The sequence below is a fragment of the Dasypus novemcinctus genome, chromosome 9, assembly GCF_030445035.2.
Source record: "Dasypus novemcinctus isolate mDasNov1 chromosome 9, mDasNov1.1.hap2, whole genome shotgun sequence".
Classification (NCBI taxonomy): domain Eukaryota; kingdom Metazoa; phylum Chordata; class Mammalia; order Cingulata; family Dasypodidae; genus Dasypus; species Dasypus novemcinctus.
Window position 1 is genome coordinate 28,789,221 of NC_080681.1, and position 16,568 is coordinate 28,805,788.

A 16,568-nucleotide genomic window follows, 5' to 3' on the forward strand; every position below is an offset into this window, starting at 1 on the left:
GCAAATTAGGAATTTATACCAAACTCCATTATCTATTAAAATCTCTCCCTAGAACTAACAACACAGAGAAACTAGCTGTGACTTAGAAGCTCTTAAGACAGCAAACAGACTTTTTTTTGCTGCTGTGGTAGTGCAAAATTAGAGTCCTAAACAGGTTAACAGCAGCATGGGGTGGGGGTAGGGCTGGGCGGAACATGCCTATTTCTCAAGAAAAATTGCTATTTCTATATATTACTCTAAAATAGTCCTAAACAGCATTCAAAACCTGCAAGATAAAGCCCACCAACTTCAGAGGTATGCAGCCTCTGATGGTCTTTCTCACTCTTGTGATCTAGTATGTCAAAACTGGCCCTCCTTTCTGGACCCACTTACCACCATCTTTATCCTTTTAGTGGAGCCACAGTTCTTCACAATTCTAACTAAGTTTATTTCTTCCATAATAAACACCTTCCAAAACAAGATGTCAGTCATGCAGGGATTTCCATCAGCTCCAACCACAGTGTCAAACCTGTCTTCCTTCAATCTCAATAGAACAGCCAGAGAGGCTTATTAGGCAGAGACTACTGCCCTAAATAGCAGGAAGTAACTATAGAATGATCATTGCCCCTCAGCACTCCCTTAAGAACAAGGGTGTAAACTCTCTGAGGGAGCAGTTGAGGCAGGTTATTCAAGGAAATGAGGAAAAGATAAGCCACAGCATGGCTGGAAGGCAACATGACCAGCTGACAACATGGCCGGCTGACAATATGACTACAAAACCTTGCTGGGACCTAAGAAATTTGCCCACATCTCACAAGAGTCTTTAGAAAAAAAATCTGGCAGCATCACTGACATAGCACAAATGAATCATTCAGTCATCACTTGATCCTCAACCCCTATCCCCTTTTATTTTTTTCTCTCCCCTTTCTCCGCCCCCCCCCACCCCAGTTGTCTGCTCTCTGTGTCCATTAGCTGTGTATTCTTCTTTTTGTCCGCTTCTCTTGTTGTCAGCAGCACAGGAATCTGTTTCTTTTCGTTGCGTCATCGTGTTGTGTCAGCTCTCCGTGTGTGCAGCGCCATTCTTGGGCAGGCTGCACCTTCTTTTGTGCTGGGCAGCTCTCCTTACGGGGCGCATTCCTTGCGCGTGGGGCTCCCCTACGCGGGGACACCCCGGAGTGTCCCGGCACTACTTGCGTGCATCAGTACTGCGCATGGGCCAGCTCCACACAGGTCAAGGAGGCCCGGGGTTTGAACTGCGGACCTCCCATGTGGTAGACGGACGCCCTATCCACTGGGTCAAGTCCGCCTCCCCCTGACCCCTTTTCTTTGCTTATAAAAACCCTATTTCCCATTCTCACTTTGAACTGGTTTGGAAGATTCCCCCAGTTCCTTGCTTGTGCACTTGCAATAAATCACCATCTCACTGAGAGGCATGTTTCTCGTTTGTGGCACTTGATGAGATGGGCCCTTCTACTGAAAACAGCTGTTCAGTAGTACTACCTATCACTCAACCTCTCCATAAACCATACAGAAAACCTCCCTTTAAGGTATCAGAACCTCTGAAGGAAGTTTTGCTGCCCAGAATAAAGATTTAAGGGCTTCTGAAAATTAAAAATATGACTGCAAAAGAAAAATTTTTTTTAAAGAATGAACTTTGTATTAACTGTTCCTTCTGTCTTGAATAACCAAGACTGGGAACAATTGGATTATCTCCTATCTTCTTAGAAGTTCATTATTCAAATGTCATTTTCAATGGGGCTTTCACTTTTCATCCATTTATCTAAATACTCCCCATCTTTAATCTTTACAGTTTGCTTTCATTTCAATCTTTTGGAATGAAAATATGTTCATGAATTACTTTAATTAAAAAAATATACAAATATTTTTAAACAATAATGTGTGCAGGGCAGCAAATTCCATTTTAAACCGTAAATAATAAGTAGAGAACAGACATTTTCTTTTGGTATATTTTCTCAAGAAAAATTCTTACAAGTACTATTTCTAATGGTTCAAAAGTAATGAAAATTACAAAAATATAAAAACCTAAACAGCCTAAGATTTAGTCCTGTCTTTCAGGCAAAAAGTTTCAAATGCTTATTTTTCATAAACTATTAAACTACAGAAATGACTTTATAGATTGATCATCTCCGAGGAATTATTTCCCATTAAATTTTTTATAAAACAAAGAGCTAAATACAGTCTAGATTTATTTTATCTATTTAGGTCTAAAACCATTCTTATACTACTTAAAAAAATATTAATTTTAAATAATATCTTCTCTTTCACATTTTAAAGAAACCAATATATTCAGCTCCCCACCCCCAGGAAAATCATTAATATCTGCAATAGCAATTTTTCCATAGGAAATTAAAACCTATAAAGAGTCAAATAACCAAAGGCAAAGAATTCTGTACCTTAAAGCCTAAGCAGCAGAACAGTACAAATAGTTTTATGGTAGTTAAACCCCACCTCATAGTTTCTATATACAGAAATTTTAATTTGCAACAACAACAAAAAAGAATATTCTATTTCTCCAGACACTGTTATTCTAGAATTCCTCATGACCAGGATCTTAAAGGCATTTAAAAAATATTATTTAACTAAAATTCATCTAGTAACTAATAATTTACACATATAAAATAATAGATTACTTTTGGGGGCGTGGTTAAATTAATGCTGTATTTAACACATAGAGACATGCTGCCAGACAATACCTTACTAAATCAAGAAAATGGTGACAGAAACAACTTCTGAATGGTTATAAGGGTTTTATTCTAATATGTTATGAGATTCTTAATACGTTCTAGCCCATCTTATTTATGTACATACACATACTCACTTGGTTTAACGTATTATCTGTCTTTAGTTCTTTGTGATTGGAGTACTGGATATAAATTGGTTGGTTACGGAGATGAGGTGTCACAGCAGAATAGTAATTAACCATAGTAATAGCTGCTTCCTCTGTTGCTAGCTCCAAAAATGCCTGAAATAAAATTTAAATAGCTAAAAGTTTAATACTACGAATTAAATAAAACAAACTTCACTATCTGTGTAATCTATTTATAGATGATTAAAGAAAAATCAATCTCTAAAATATAACCTTTCAAGTAACATTTAGATGTTCTAACAAGTAGAATTAGAAATACCTTGTTGAAGCTTAGGTACACAATTAAAACTAACCTTGACAAAAGCTCTCTTCTGCCTCTGACCTTTGATTTCTCCCCACCCCAACAAATCTATTCCTCACAACATAAGCTAAAGAAAATAAAATCAGTTTCCAGCATCAAAATTTCACAATTCCTAACCTTAATTTCTACCCTTTGAAATAAAGGGATTTCAAAGTTATTTGCGAAACAGTGTAATTTAAAGGACAAAGAAAAACACTGAAAATTAAATGTCAGATTATTAACATTCAAGGGAATTTAAATTTCATAAAGTCTTTTAAATGCTACCATTATATATATTTTAACACAAAATTTCATATTAAATTTACCTGGGCCCTCTAGCTATAGGTAAATCCATTCAATGAAGACTATCAGGATTAATGTCTAATTTATTCTAATGCTATTAGATAATTTCACGAAATAAAGTTGAAAGATAAGATGCTAATACTGGCCCTACCCATTTCTGGTACTATAAATAGCAGAGCTACAACAAAATACTTTATCATTTGTATTTTCCAAAATTTCAACATATAACTGTTCAATTAATATCTTAAGATGAATTAAAAAGACAAGAATCTGAAAACTACAGTGTCTCATTTTACTCTGGCAAACTTAGTATTAGTTTCTCACACAGCTACCAAAAGAAATCTGAGTAAGACATCTGCTCTATTCTTTCAGAAAATTAATCTACTATATTCTACCCTGGGTATTCCACTTGCAGGGTACTTTGGGATTTAACATTTTATGAACTCTAAAAGATGTATACCTGATTTTTTCCTTTCAGCATAAGGATGTTGGTCACCTTACCAAAAGGTAAGCCTAAAGCAATAACTTCTGTTTCTGTCACTTCACCAGGTAATTTTCGAATATGAAGTACACGAGAAGGGGCACCATCCATTTTATCTTCTCCTTTGAATTTCTTACTATCATTACCATTGGCTGAAAGACATTAAAAAAAAAAAATCTTTACAAATTAATAATATATTCATTTTCCTTATTTGAATGAAAAACCTTCAAAGTAAAGAACTTAAAAACAAACTGATATACCTGAAACATTCCTAAAAATTTTCTAAATTGGGCTCTCAAAGGAATGGGTAAAATCACATCTATCAATTACTAGTAAAGAGATCAAATTATCAATAAGTTTTCTGTTAAATAATGTTTCTGAACAGTAACATTTTATGTAAAGAGGAATAAGTATTAAGCAAAAACACTAGAATTAGCAATTTTAGGAGCGGATGTAGCTTCAGTGGTTGAGTGCCTGCTTCCCATGTACAAGCTCCCAGGCTTGCTTGCTGGTATCTCCTAAAAACAAACAAACAAACAAACAAAAAAAAACAAACAAGAATCAACTCTCTCATTGTGGACTGGATGTAGCTCAGTGGTTGAGTGCCTATCTAAAACAAAAAAACAAAACAAAACAAAAAAAACTAGCAACCTTTTAAAGAAGTTGTCCAACAACTGAAGAATATAATTAGCTTGCAATTTAATTATTTTATTACAAACTGACAGAAATATAGAAAAAATGTGAAAATCTGGGGATGGCAAAAATTAGTGAGGTTTTGGGCAAGTCATTTAACACTTATACTCACATTTCCTCATCTGTAAAGGGATAATAGGACCCATTTATTAACCAAAGTCCAACTGTACTTCCGTTATGTAGAAAAATTATTAAACTCTCTGCCTTACTATTGTTGAACCTTGAAAATATGTATTTAAAAATAAAGATGTGCAAAAAAAACAAAAACAAAGCAAAAATTAAAGGTTATAATTTTACATGAGAAAATGATATTGTTCAAAAATGAAAAGAATAAGGTATTATATTAAAAAATGGGATGAAAAAAGGCAATGCTGTAAATATATTTATGCAGTCACTCCACAAGATGGCTTATCTACAATGAGCCCGTCATAATTTGTTTATATACCTACCTATCTACTCACTTAATGTTGTTTTTTTAACAAATCAACACATATATAAGTCATTTGTGAATCACTACCTTATTCTGTTACTCTGATCTTTAAAATAAACTGATATGTTTCTTAGTCAACAAATCTTTATTCTGAGCATCAGTAAAAATTCTTATTAAAGGCACCAATAAAATGTGATGTCTTATGTAGAACTGTTTGAAGGACTTGTGGTCTATCCACTATGGCATATCAGTGGTTTTTTAATCTTTTGGAGACTCAAGAGTCTGATATATGTACTGCATTTTGCATATAATTTTTGGTGCTTTATGAACTCCCCAAAGCATTCAACCCTCAACCTATAAAACTCTGAGATCCGTTCTCTGTTATGTCTTCAAAAGTCATTCACTGGCCCATCGTCCATGCCTTGGCAGTGACGATTTACTTCTCTCATTTTCTTCTTTCTTAATAAATCCTTTAATCCCCTGTCTACAAAAAACAAAAACAAAGTAATTTACTCACTGATTCTTTAAACATTTACTGAATATCAAGATGTGTCTGGCAGTATGCTAGGCTCTGGGAGTACAAGAGAAGAGTAAAAGGTCCCTGCACTCTCTGAGTCTACTGGTAGAGGCAGACTAAGTAATACATGAAAAAGATAGTTTCCTATAGGGATAAATTATGCTATGAAGAAGGTAAAACAGAGTGATGTAATAAAAAGTGACTGAGCCGAAGACTAGGTGAGGATGGTATATGGTAGGGATTTTATTGGATGATCTCTAGGAGATACTATGAAAACTCATATGATAATTCACTTAAGCCATATTTTACTCTAAGAGTATCATTCAAACTTATATTCTTGAATGGTCAAGAAATGCATTTAGATATACCCTTATATTGTTTTTTTATAGTTGAATACTTAGCTCTTCATTACTCTACTAATACGAGAAACTACGGAAGCTATCCACCCTCCTTTCATAACTTAGGAAGATTTGTGTATGCACAGGTACATGATCTTATTTCAGTTTCCCTTAAGTTGGTTTTCTGGGAGAAGGGCAAGGAAAAACATAATATAGTACCTTACAACTGTGCAAATAAGAGGAAAAAAGGGCTCCCTTTTAGGTAACTTTTAGACTGTGTTCCCAAAAAGGCAACTGCTTGCCTAAATTTCTGAAGAGGATAGAACAGTTTATTGTTCTGAATTTATGTTGCATATTTTCTGGGCAATGGTGGGCAAAAGTAAGAAAACAGAGTAAAATTTAGGAAGGTGGGATACTTTAGACAAAGAATAAAGATCCTGGTTTCTTGGAGAAATACAAAAAAGATGCTGCTTTTCTCCTGTGTTAATATTTACCATTCATATGCCAGACACTTCATAATTCGAAGACCATGACCCATCAGACCCATTTACAGATAAGCGCTAGTGAGCTGCCCATGGGCAGACAGTTACTAAGTGGTAGAGAAAGGAAGTAGCAGAAAAAGGATTAAAACGAATGGAGCATGCCTCTGGAGCCTGTGCTCTTTAACCACAACCTATAGGAGGACTCCAAAGACAAACTTCACATTAAACACAATGGCCTACAGAAAGATCTGCCTTTTTTCTTCCCAAAATCAAACCACCTATTTCGCAACTATCCAAATCTACACCTGCTCTTCACACTATCTGATAGTCTCTCAAGTTACTTAACAGCTGTAGATAGCATGGCTATTAAGAATTACCATAGTGCTAAATATTAGGAAAATCTTCATATTAAATAACTGATACCATGAGGATTTAAAATTGGGAAATAGGGTCTCCCGTAAGTCTGTTTTCACACATTAAAAAAAAAAAAAAGTTCTGGCCCTGGAAAAGAAAGTGCAAAGGAAAAAGTGTGATTCCTAGCTTCTGAAATGCGTAGGACATCTATTACCCTATCTAGAAGAAGGATTTGGGTCTGTCTGGGTTATAGATCGGAGATTTTTCAGAGACAAAGTAGAATCATAAGGGTTTCTTTCGCTGATCCTTCACCTTCAATTGCCCAGAAACTTTTGGTTTAGGTATGTAAAACCAATAGTAATCAAATGATTTTCAGGAATTTATGCTCCATTAAAACAAGGTATAAACTAATGCTTATACTTATGCACATAAGTTGCACATATATTATAGAAATTTTTAATTATTCATTTTCCATATATTACGTGCAGCCTAACATTTTGCTTAGGGAGGATGTTCACATACTCATAAATTAAAAACAAAATGTTTAAATTGTGTCCACTTGAATACTTCTCTTTCTTAAAAACTCAAAAGATGCTTTCTTCCTCAATTCTGGAATCAACATCATCTTCTAGGATCAAGCTACCACTTTTGTCCTCCTGACTGACCTTTGCTCTTCACTGACTTTGACCTCTATAGTTTTCATATAAACATGTCCTACCAAGATCATGGATGCCTTGTTTAGTCACCAAATCCATCAGTAGCCAAAGAACTGGAAGCTTCCTTCTCTCTTCTTTACCAAATCTCTCCATTCTTAAGCACCCCAACAATTTCCAATTTTAGTTTTCTTACTTCCCTGATTCATTTGATACCTGCTTCAAATCCTCTGCTTATTCATTCCCAAAAACTGTACACCTAATCATTCAACAATATTCTATTTCGATACTTTTAAAAAAAATAATTTATGTTTATTATTTGTGCCAAGGTTTTTTTTCCTCTCTCCCGCCCTCCCAGTTGTCTGCTCTCTGTGTCCATTTGCTGTGTGTTCTTCTGTGACTGCTTCTATCCTTATCAGAGGCACTGGGAATCTGTATTTCTCTTTGTTGCGTGTCTTTTGTCAGCTCTCTGTGTGTGCAGTACCATTCTTGGGCAGGCTGCACTTTCTTTCGCGTTGGGCAGCTCTCCTTATGGGGCATACTCCTTGCCCCGGGGGGGTCCCTTATGTGGAGGATACCCCTGCATGGCATGGCACTCATTACGCGCGTATTTCAATACTTTTAACTATGTACCAGACTGAAGTGCAACATTTCAAAATTTCATACTTCCACCTAGTTCAATGAAAACTGACAACTTTGTCTTTTAGACTCAAGCATTTACACAAGCACTGGTGACTTGCTTTTTCAAATATGATACTGAGAGGCAAAAAAAAAATTAACTTGAAGCAGTTTTAGACTGTAAAGTAATGTTACAGAAGTTACTTGTTTTAGAAAAAATAAAAACTAAGTAAATATATAAATAAAAACAATCTAAGGTAAGAAAATTAAATGTGGGTACTTTTTGTATTCCTATATGGGGAAACAGAAATACCAAAGAGTTAACCCAAAAAGCAGGTATATACAGGCGGTACCTTCTATAATTCTACTGGATATTAACTATAATAGCCACTACAAAAAAGCATTCTAGTAAGGCTTACTGTAAAAGATGGGCACAACTGTCTACATTTCCAGATAGCTGCACACCCTAGTTGTTAAAAGTACCTTAGGCATGAGCTGGAGGGAGGGAAAAATACAATCCGTAACAAGAAGGTTTTCATTACTTCTATATGCAAGAGGACATATTGTTAGAATCCTCATAAACATTCAAACTGAAACAATGTGCTAGAATACTCTCAAAGCATAATAAAATGAAATGACACCATGTCTGTAAAAATCCCAAAGAATTCTGAGTAACATTACCAGAATCTATTGAATGACTTCAGTTCTTTCATATAAAGCAATACATTTTACTTTTAGCAATAATAAATAAGCCCTGCTATTATAGAACAACAATCAGTATTGGCAGAAATACCTAACATAAATGCATATTCCATGTCCACTGCTATAAAGACTCTAACTCAAATATTTAAGAGGTCGTCATACCTTAACAATTGTCAACCTCCTCCTATCTGACAAACAGTTACAAATTCCTTTCAAGCAAATCCAATTCCAATGCTAGGTAAGACCACTATGATTTTGAAATATTTTGCTTTATTTCTCCTAAAGGAAGGATCCAATTTATTACAATATCACCTTCATGTATTAACTTATTTGATATTTACCTGAGATTAAGTATCCAATAACTTTTTTCACTTTTAAAATTAATTTTTCTTTCTTTTTCATAACACTACCTTTCAACTGATATAGAGACAGATATCGTCAGACATCTATTAGTAAAGTCAGTTAGAAGAAACATTTTAGCTAAGGCTGGAAGCTGAAATATAGGAAGGAAACCCTGTTCTTTCTGATAATCATGAAAATGACCTTTTAACACTGTCTGCAAATGTTCTTTTTTGAAACATCTAGACCACAAAAGAACAATATATTCCCAAGTAATATAATCACTGGATTTTAAAGGTCCTCTATGTTATTTTCTAAGAAACAATATGCAATTGAGACACAGACTCTTCCTTTTTTTGTAAGGAAAAAAATGTAGAATTAAAGTCTTAAAACTTGATGTTTCCTTTGTGCATGAAAATAAATTGATTGCATTTACATTTATCTTACAAAGAGACTTTATGAAATTTCATTCCATCACTACATAAAGACTAGATCCATTCTTTAGTCACAAAGTATATTAAGTATACATTCCCAAACAAGTTTTAAGAAAACAGGATACTTATATCTCCTTTATTCTTTCTTTCCACCAAAAATTATCTTTTCCTCTTCTTCCCCTTTGTTAATGGTGCCATCATTCATCAACTCTTGCCCAAATCCTCTACTTCCATATACCTCAGAAGTTCTTCTAAGTTTCTGATACATCATCTCCTCTATATCCTAAATCCAAGACCCTAAAGGACTACAAAATCTCTACAGATTATTGAAATGACTTCAACTGTCCTCTGTATGTGCAGTACTGAGCCCCCTACCGATGAAGTACAAAATAGAATGAAAATCCTTTCCAAAGGCAAATCTACCGAAGACCAAGTTCCTTCATATAACAAACTGCATTTAAAAACAAATTTTCTCTATGCACTGCTTTGGGTGCACCTAACAAATTTAATACATCACACATTATATTTTCATTCTCTTTCAGTAAGAAATATGCCTCTTGTCCACTGATCCATGTGTTGTTGAGAACTATGTAGTTTGATATCTAAATATTTAGTAATTTCCTAGACTTCTTACTGCTTTTGATTTCTAATTTAATTCTACTATAATTGGACACCATCAAGCTTTCAGTCACTTATTTTATCTATCAAGGTGAAGATTCTGTAACACTTAAAAAGACAGGTACTATAAGTTATTGGGAATAGTTTTATAATATGAATTAAGCCAAGCTAACTGACAGCATTGTTCAAACGCTCAGTGTATCATCATTATTACTTGTCTAACTGTCCTGTCACTTATTATTAGGAATGTCAAAATATCCAATATGATTGCAGATTTCTCTTTACTTCTGTTATGTTCATATACGCTGAAACTCTTACTGGCATGCAAATTAAGGAATGTCATTTTCCTGGCTATTTAAAAATTTTCCTTTCTTACTGTTTAGTCTTTAATATTTTGGCTATTGTGTACATAGGTGTCATTCTTTTCATTATCCTACTTGGGGTTTATCGAGCTTCTTAGAACTGTAAACTGATCTTTTCTTCAAACTTTTTTTTGGGGGGGGGGGGTCAGTCCATTCGCTCCTATACCTCTGTGGCTTGATGTCACATAGAGTCATATAGATGTATTTTGTTCTCTCTGAAAGACTAAATAATTTCTACTCATCTGTATTTAAGTTCACTAATCTTACTTCTGTTGTCTCTAATCTGTTATTAATCCAAACCATTGAGTTTTCATTTAAATACTGTCTATTTCAGTTAGAACATTTCTTTGTATTTTCTTTATAATTTTCCTTTTCTAAACACATTACCCTATCTATTCACTCATTGTGGCAGTTTGATATTATTTATGAATAATCCCCCAAAAAGAGAAAAATTATGTTTACAAACTGGTCTGTTCCTCTGTGTATGATACTCTTTGACTACACTAAATTCAAAGGTTTACTTGATAAGATTAGGGCTTTGATTCAGCCACTTCAGTAGGGCAGTAGGGTGTGACTCAGTGTTAAGTCCCTGCCCCCTTGGTGAGCTGATATATACAGACACTCACTCAAGAAGACACAGGAAGGCAGTGCCACTAGAGGCTCTGAGGGCAAAGAGAGGGAAAAACAGGTGTAATATGGGGGCATTTTTGGGACTTGGGGATCGTTCTGAATGACACTGAAACAAGATATATAGGCCATTATATATATATACACACACACACACAGAATTGTGTGGGAAAGAGTATAAACTACAATGTAAACTATAATCATGCTCAGTGGTAATGCTCCAAAATGTGTTTATCAATTGTAATGAATGTACCACACTAAAGAAGGATGTTGTTAATGTGAAAAATTTGGGAGGTCTGGGGAGCTGGGCATACAGGAATCCCCACATTTTTATTGTAACATTTAAGTATCTCCAGGGGGGGAAAAAAAAAACACAAGAGGAGAGAGAATTCCATATACATGAAGAGGTGACAGCTCTGTCATCTATGATCCTGGGGCACTGGGTGAGATCAGCCATTTGCCTGATAGTTTGCAACTAAAGCGAACAGAGCAGTTGAGCAGCTGATAAGGTCTGGAAAGAAAGGAGCGCCACGCCAGACTGATACAGAAAGCCCTGGGAGACCAGCCCTACAACAGCCTACAGCTGAGATAGGAAGAAGCTGGGCCCACAGAGCCCTAAGAGGAAGAAGGAAGGAGAGACCAGGCAGAGATCAACAACCATCTTGCTTGAACAATCTTGCTTCAACATGTAGCAACTAACTTTGGTAAGACAGCAACTTTGAGTCGGACTCTTTACAGCCTTGTAACCGTAATCTTCTACCCCGAATAAATACCCTTTTATAAAAGTCAACATATTTCTGGTACTTTGCATCAGCACCCCTTTGGCTGACTAATACATTCATTGTTTCCATCTTTTCTTTTATTATCTTTAAAAATATTTATAGTCCATGTCTGCTAATCCCAGTATCTTGGGTTTGTTCTATTGACTGCTTTTCTACTTTATGGGTTATTTTCCTGATTTGCAGGATTTGTGAATGATAGCTGTAGGGAGCTTTAATTATGTCTTCCTTAGAAGATGCTGTTTAGGTTTGGCAGGCAATTAAATACTGGTAAGTCAAGCTGGACTATTTCAGTTATTTATCTTAGTCTTACAAATGATGTTTACTATAAAATGTGATCCTTCCTCTTCAGCCTGGCCTTTCCGCAATCTACACTGAATGCCTGAGGTGCTTTGCAATATGTCTCCATTCAGGGATCCCAGAGGTCCAATGACAAGCACTGTATGACCTTTGCTATAACCATTTAGCTCTTCTTGCAGAGTTCTTGCAGATACTCAACCTGAACACATGCAGCCCCACTGTTTCCCAAATTCCTGAATGAAGTGAATCCCCCATGCCAAATTCTGTCCCCTGCCCTCTTTCTAAACCTCTGGATAACCTCCTTTTCTCCAAGACACTGCTGCACAAATATAGCTGCTTGAGCAGCCTTGAATTCCAATTTCAACCTCTTAAGCTCAGCAAGACCTCTATGCTCTACTTGGGCCCAACTTCCCTGTTCCATAAGAGTAGGACACCCAAAAGCGAAAGCTGAGTGATCATGGGACTTATTTCATGTGTCTCCCCTTCTCTTAACAATCATGATCTTGCTCTGTCTGTTGATAAGTTCCAGAGTGTTTCGTTTTATAGTGTTTATTCTTTTTGTTTCGGGATGAGGGGGAAGACTGGTAGTAGTTACTCTGTCATGGCCCAACATGTTTAATTTCAAAAACATTTCCATACCAAACACTATATGCATTGTTATAAAAAGAAAGCAAGTGGCAAAGCAAAGTCCCAAACAGTTGAGCCAATTTGTCCAATTATTTGGTACATGGTACTTTGACTATCAAAATTATGCTCTTATTACTTTGCTTTGCAATCACTACATAAAAAAATCAATAATAATGTTGACACATTCATTTTTACACATGAAGCTCATTATGACCACATTCAGTAGTACTTCATTATAATTTTTAGTTAACTGAACGGTCAAGGTGTGTGTATGTGTATGCATTTCAAGTGTAGGTATACACAAAAACAATGGCTATTAGAAGAAAATTTTTTTGGGGGTGGGGGATATTTGGGGGCCTCTTATATTTTTTGAATGTAATATTTTAAAAAAATAAAGAAAAGAAAAAAAAGAAGAAAATTTTAAAAGCTTTATGGTCTTTTACAATCCTTTTACTATCCAATATAATTAATCTCTCATGCAAGTAATTCAGGGAAGGATATAGAAAAAAGAAACTTTTCTGGTTTTAGGAAGATAATGTGAAATGTACGGTTATAAAGCAAAGTCATTAACAATAATAATAAGACACAAAATTTCACCCACCACTAATAAAGCTACATTTTAATATTATATAATTGTTTAAACAGACATATATTACAAACAACCAAAAATATTTCAATATATACAATTTAAGAAAAATCATAATATGGAAGATTAAATAACTCATTTTAAATTTCCAAGTAGATAAGAGAAAGAAAATGAATTCAAAGAATTAAAATATTGTTACAGCAAAGAAAACCGGGTGGAAGCACAGAAAAAAAAAAACTATGTAGTTAAATATTTCATCTTAATTTACAGTTTTGTGCTTTTGGGTTTAGGGGATAAAGAGGAAATACTTAAAATCATAATATTTTATGACACACACAGGCAAAAAGTAAAAACAAAAAGTACAATGAGAGTGGAGGGGCTTTTAAGATGAGAGAGAAAAGATTTATTTCTGTGATTTATTTTTTAAAAAAGTATTAAGACTTAAGAGTTGTTTGCCTACAGGTGTTTTCACTTGACACATATACTCTCGAAAATTTTCCTCTAAAATGAAAACAGAGCATTTAAAAATAAAGGCTATTACTACAATAGACTATATTTTAGATATGATATTCTACCCCACAAAATCCAACTACTGAGAGAGGAACACTTACCTGTAACTACCATGCTGCTCATATTAGAATTTGGACTACTGAGAACACTGCCTGAGAGTAGTTCGTCAGATCCTCTCTATAAAAACAAAAACAGTACAGCATAAGAAAACTTGTAAGTTTAAAAATGTTATTCTGAAATTCTGTCACTCATCCGTAACTTTTTTAAACATTTTTAAAACTTTTTATTTTGAATTTATTTCATACTTACAAGACAGTTGCAAAGAATAATACAAACCCCATACAGAGAGCTCCAACATGCCCCACCTCCCCCAGATACCAGATGCACCAATTGTAATATTTTGTCACCTTTGCCTTTGCCATATCTTTCATCTATCTATCTTCTGAACATCTGAAAGCAGGCTGCATACATCACACTCCTTAAATACATAATACTTCCATGTACATTTCCTACAATCAAGGATATTCACTTAGGTAATCACTGTAAGTACAGTTATCAAGTTTAAGATATTTAACATTGATATAGGGCTTATAATCAATATTTCAAGTTTTTCTTATGTCCTTTTGAGCCTTTTCTCCTCCATTCTTAGATACCATTCAGGAACAAGTACTTCATTTAATTGTCATTATCTCTTTAATTTCCTTTTCTTTATTTAACTGTGGAAATATATACAGCATAAATTTTTCCATCCCAACCACTCTTCAGGCATACCATTCACACATTCACAGAGATTAATCACATTCACAATGTTGGAGTACACTCATTACTAGAACTTTCCCTCCACTCCAAACAGAAAACCAATACTGATTTTGCCTTAACTTCTCATTTCCCTTGCTCCAGAAACCTCTAGTAACCTGTACTCTAATTTCTCTCTGAGTCTGCATATTGTTTTTTTTTAAGTTACCATAGGACTTAAATTTGACATCCTCAATCTATAAAAAATCTCACTTGCTTTGATACCAACTTCAAAAATACACACAATGTTCCTATACTTTTCCATTCCCCTCCATGTAGTCCTTTTCACAATTTATGTATTTATATACAGTTGAGTCCAAAACAATTTATCATTACATTTTATGCATTTGCATTTAAGATACTGTAGGAAACAAAAAGTGGATTTACAAATAAAAAATACAATACTGCCACTTACATTTAGTTAGGTCATTACCTATATCAGAGAGATCTTTATATCTTCATGTGACTTCAGTCAACTGGCTAGTGTCCTTTCCTTTCAACCGCAGATCTCCCCTTAACATATCTTGCAGGGCCACTCAAGTGGTGACAAACTCCCTCAGCTTTTGTTTAACTGGGTATGTGATGATTCCTCCCTCTTTTTTTTTCTTCCAAGTTGGGCCCCCATTCTGTTTGCTCATCTGCTCATTGTCTTTTGCTTGCTGTCTGCTAATATTTTTGCTGACTGTTTTTTTCTGTAGGAGGCACTGGGAACTGAACCAGGGCCCTCCCATGTGGGAGGTGGGCACTCAACTGCTTGAGCCACATCTGCTCCCCCTCCTTACTTTTTTGTTTTTTTAGAAATGGAGTTTGTTTTTTTTTAAAGATTTTATTTCTCCCTCCCCTCCTCATTCCCCCTTTGTGTGCTCTCTGTATCTGCTGTATGTTCTTCTGTGTCTGCTTGTATTCTCATTAGGTGGCTCTGGGAACCAATTCTGGGACCTTCCAGAGTGGGAGAGAGGCAATTACTCTCTTGCGCCACCTCAACTCCCTGTTCTGCCGCTGCTCCTTATTTTCTCTTCTCTGTGTGCCAGCTCTCTGCTTTGGCTGGCACTCCTGTGCCGGGCAGCATTCCTGCATGGGCCGGCACTCTGCTTGGGCCAGTTTGCCCTCACCAGGAGGCCCTGGGCATCGAACCCTAGACCTCTTATATGGTTGACAGGAGCATAACTGGTTGAACCACATCTATTTCCCCCTCCCTCCCTTTTGAAAGACAGTTTTGCCAGATATAGACTTCTGGGTGGGTTTTTTTTTCTTTTTTCTTTTTCTTTCAGCAAAAAGAATGTCTTCCCACTGCCTTCTTGCCTTCATCGTTTCCCATGAGAAACTGGCACTTAATTTTATTAAAGATCCCTTTTACGTGACATGTTGCTACTCTCTTGTGGCTTTCAGGATTCTTTTTGTTTAGAATCCAACAGTCTGATTTATAATATGCCTCCGTCTGGGTCTATTTGGATTTATCCTGTTTGAAGTTTGTTGAGTCTTAGATTTATACTCATGTCTTTCATTAAATTTGGGAATTTTTCAGCCATTTTTTCTTTGAATATTCTCTCTCCCCTTTCTTCTCCGTCTGGGACTTCCGTAATGCCTGTATTAGTATGCCTGATGATGTCACGCAGGATCCTCAGGCTCTGTTTACTTTTCATTCTTTCTTCCTTATGCTTTTCAGACTGAATGATTTCAAATGACTTTTCTTCAAATTCCCTGATTATTTTATTCCTTCTGCCAGCTCCAATTTGCTGCTGAACCCCTCTAGGGATTATTTAATTTCTGTTACTGTGGTCTTCAGCTCTGTTTGGTTCTTTTTCATAATTTCCATTTTTCTACTGATACTTTCTTTGTGTTCATCTGTCATTTTCCTAATTTCCTTTAGTACT

General features: G+C 35.4%; 1 protein-coding gene across 4 annotated transcripts in view; it reads right to left on the minus strand.

The window, feature by feature from the left end:
- Nucleotides 1-16,568, minus strand: part of PTBP2 (polypyrimidine tract binding protein 2) — an 82,296-nt gene that overhangs the window by 35,931 nt on the left and 29,797 nt on the right. For all 4 annotated transcript variants that reach the window (XM_004471697.4, XM_004471699.4, XM_012530320.3 and 1 more), the window contains exons 3-5: nt 14,001-14,076; nt 3,910-4,082; nt 2,819-2,962 (exon numbers count right to left, since the gene is read on the minus strand). In XM_004471697.4, the coding sequence (XP_004471754.2) occupies nt 2,819-2,962; nt 3,910-4,082; nt 14,001-14,076 (393 nt within the window). The remainder of the gene's footprint in view (nt 1-2,818; nt 2,963-3,909; nt 4,083-14,000; nt 14,077-16,568) is intronic.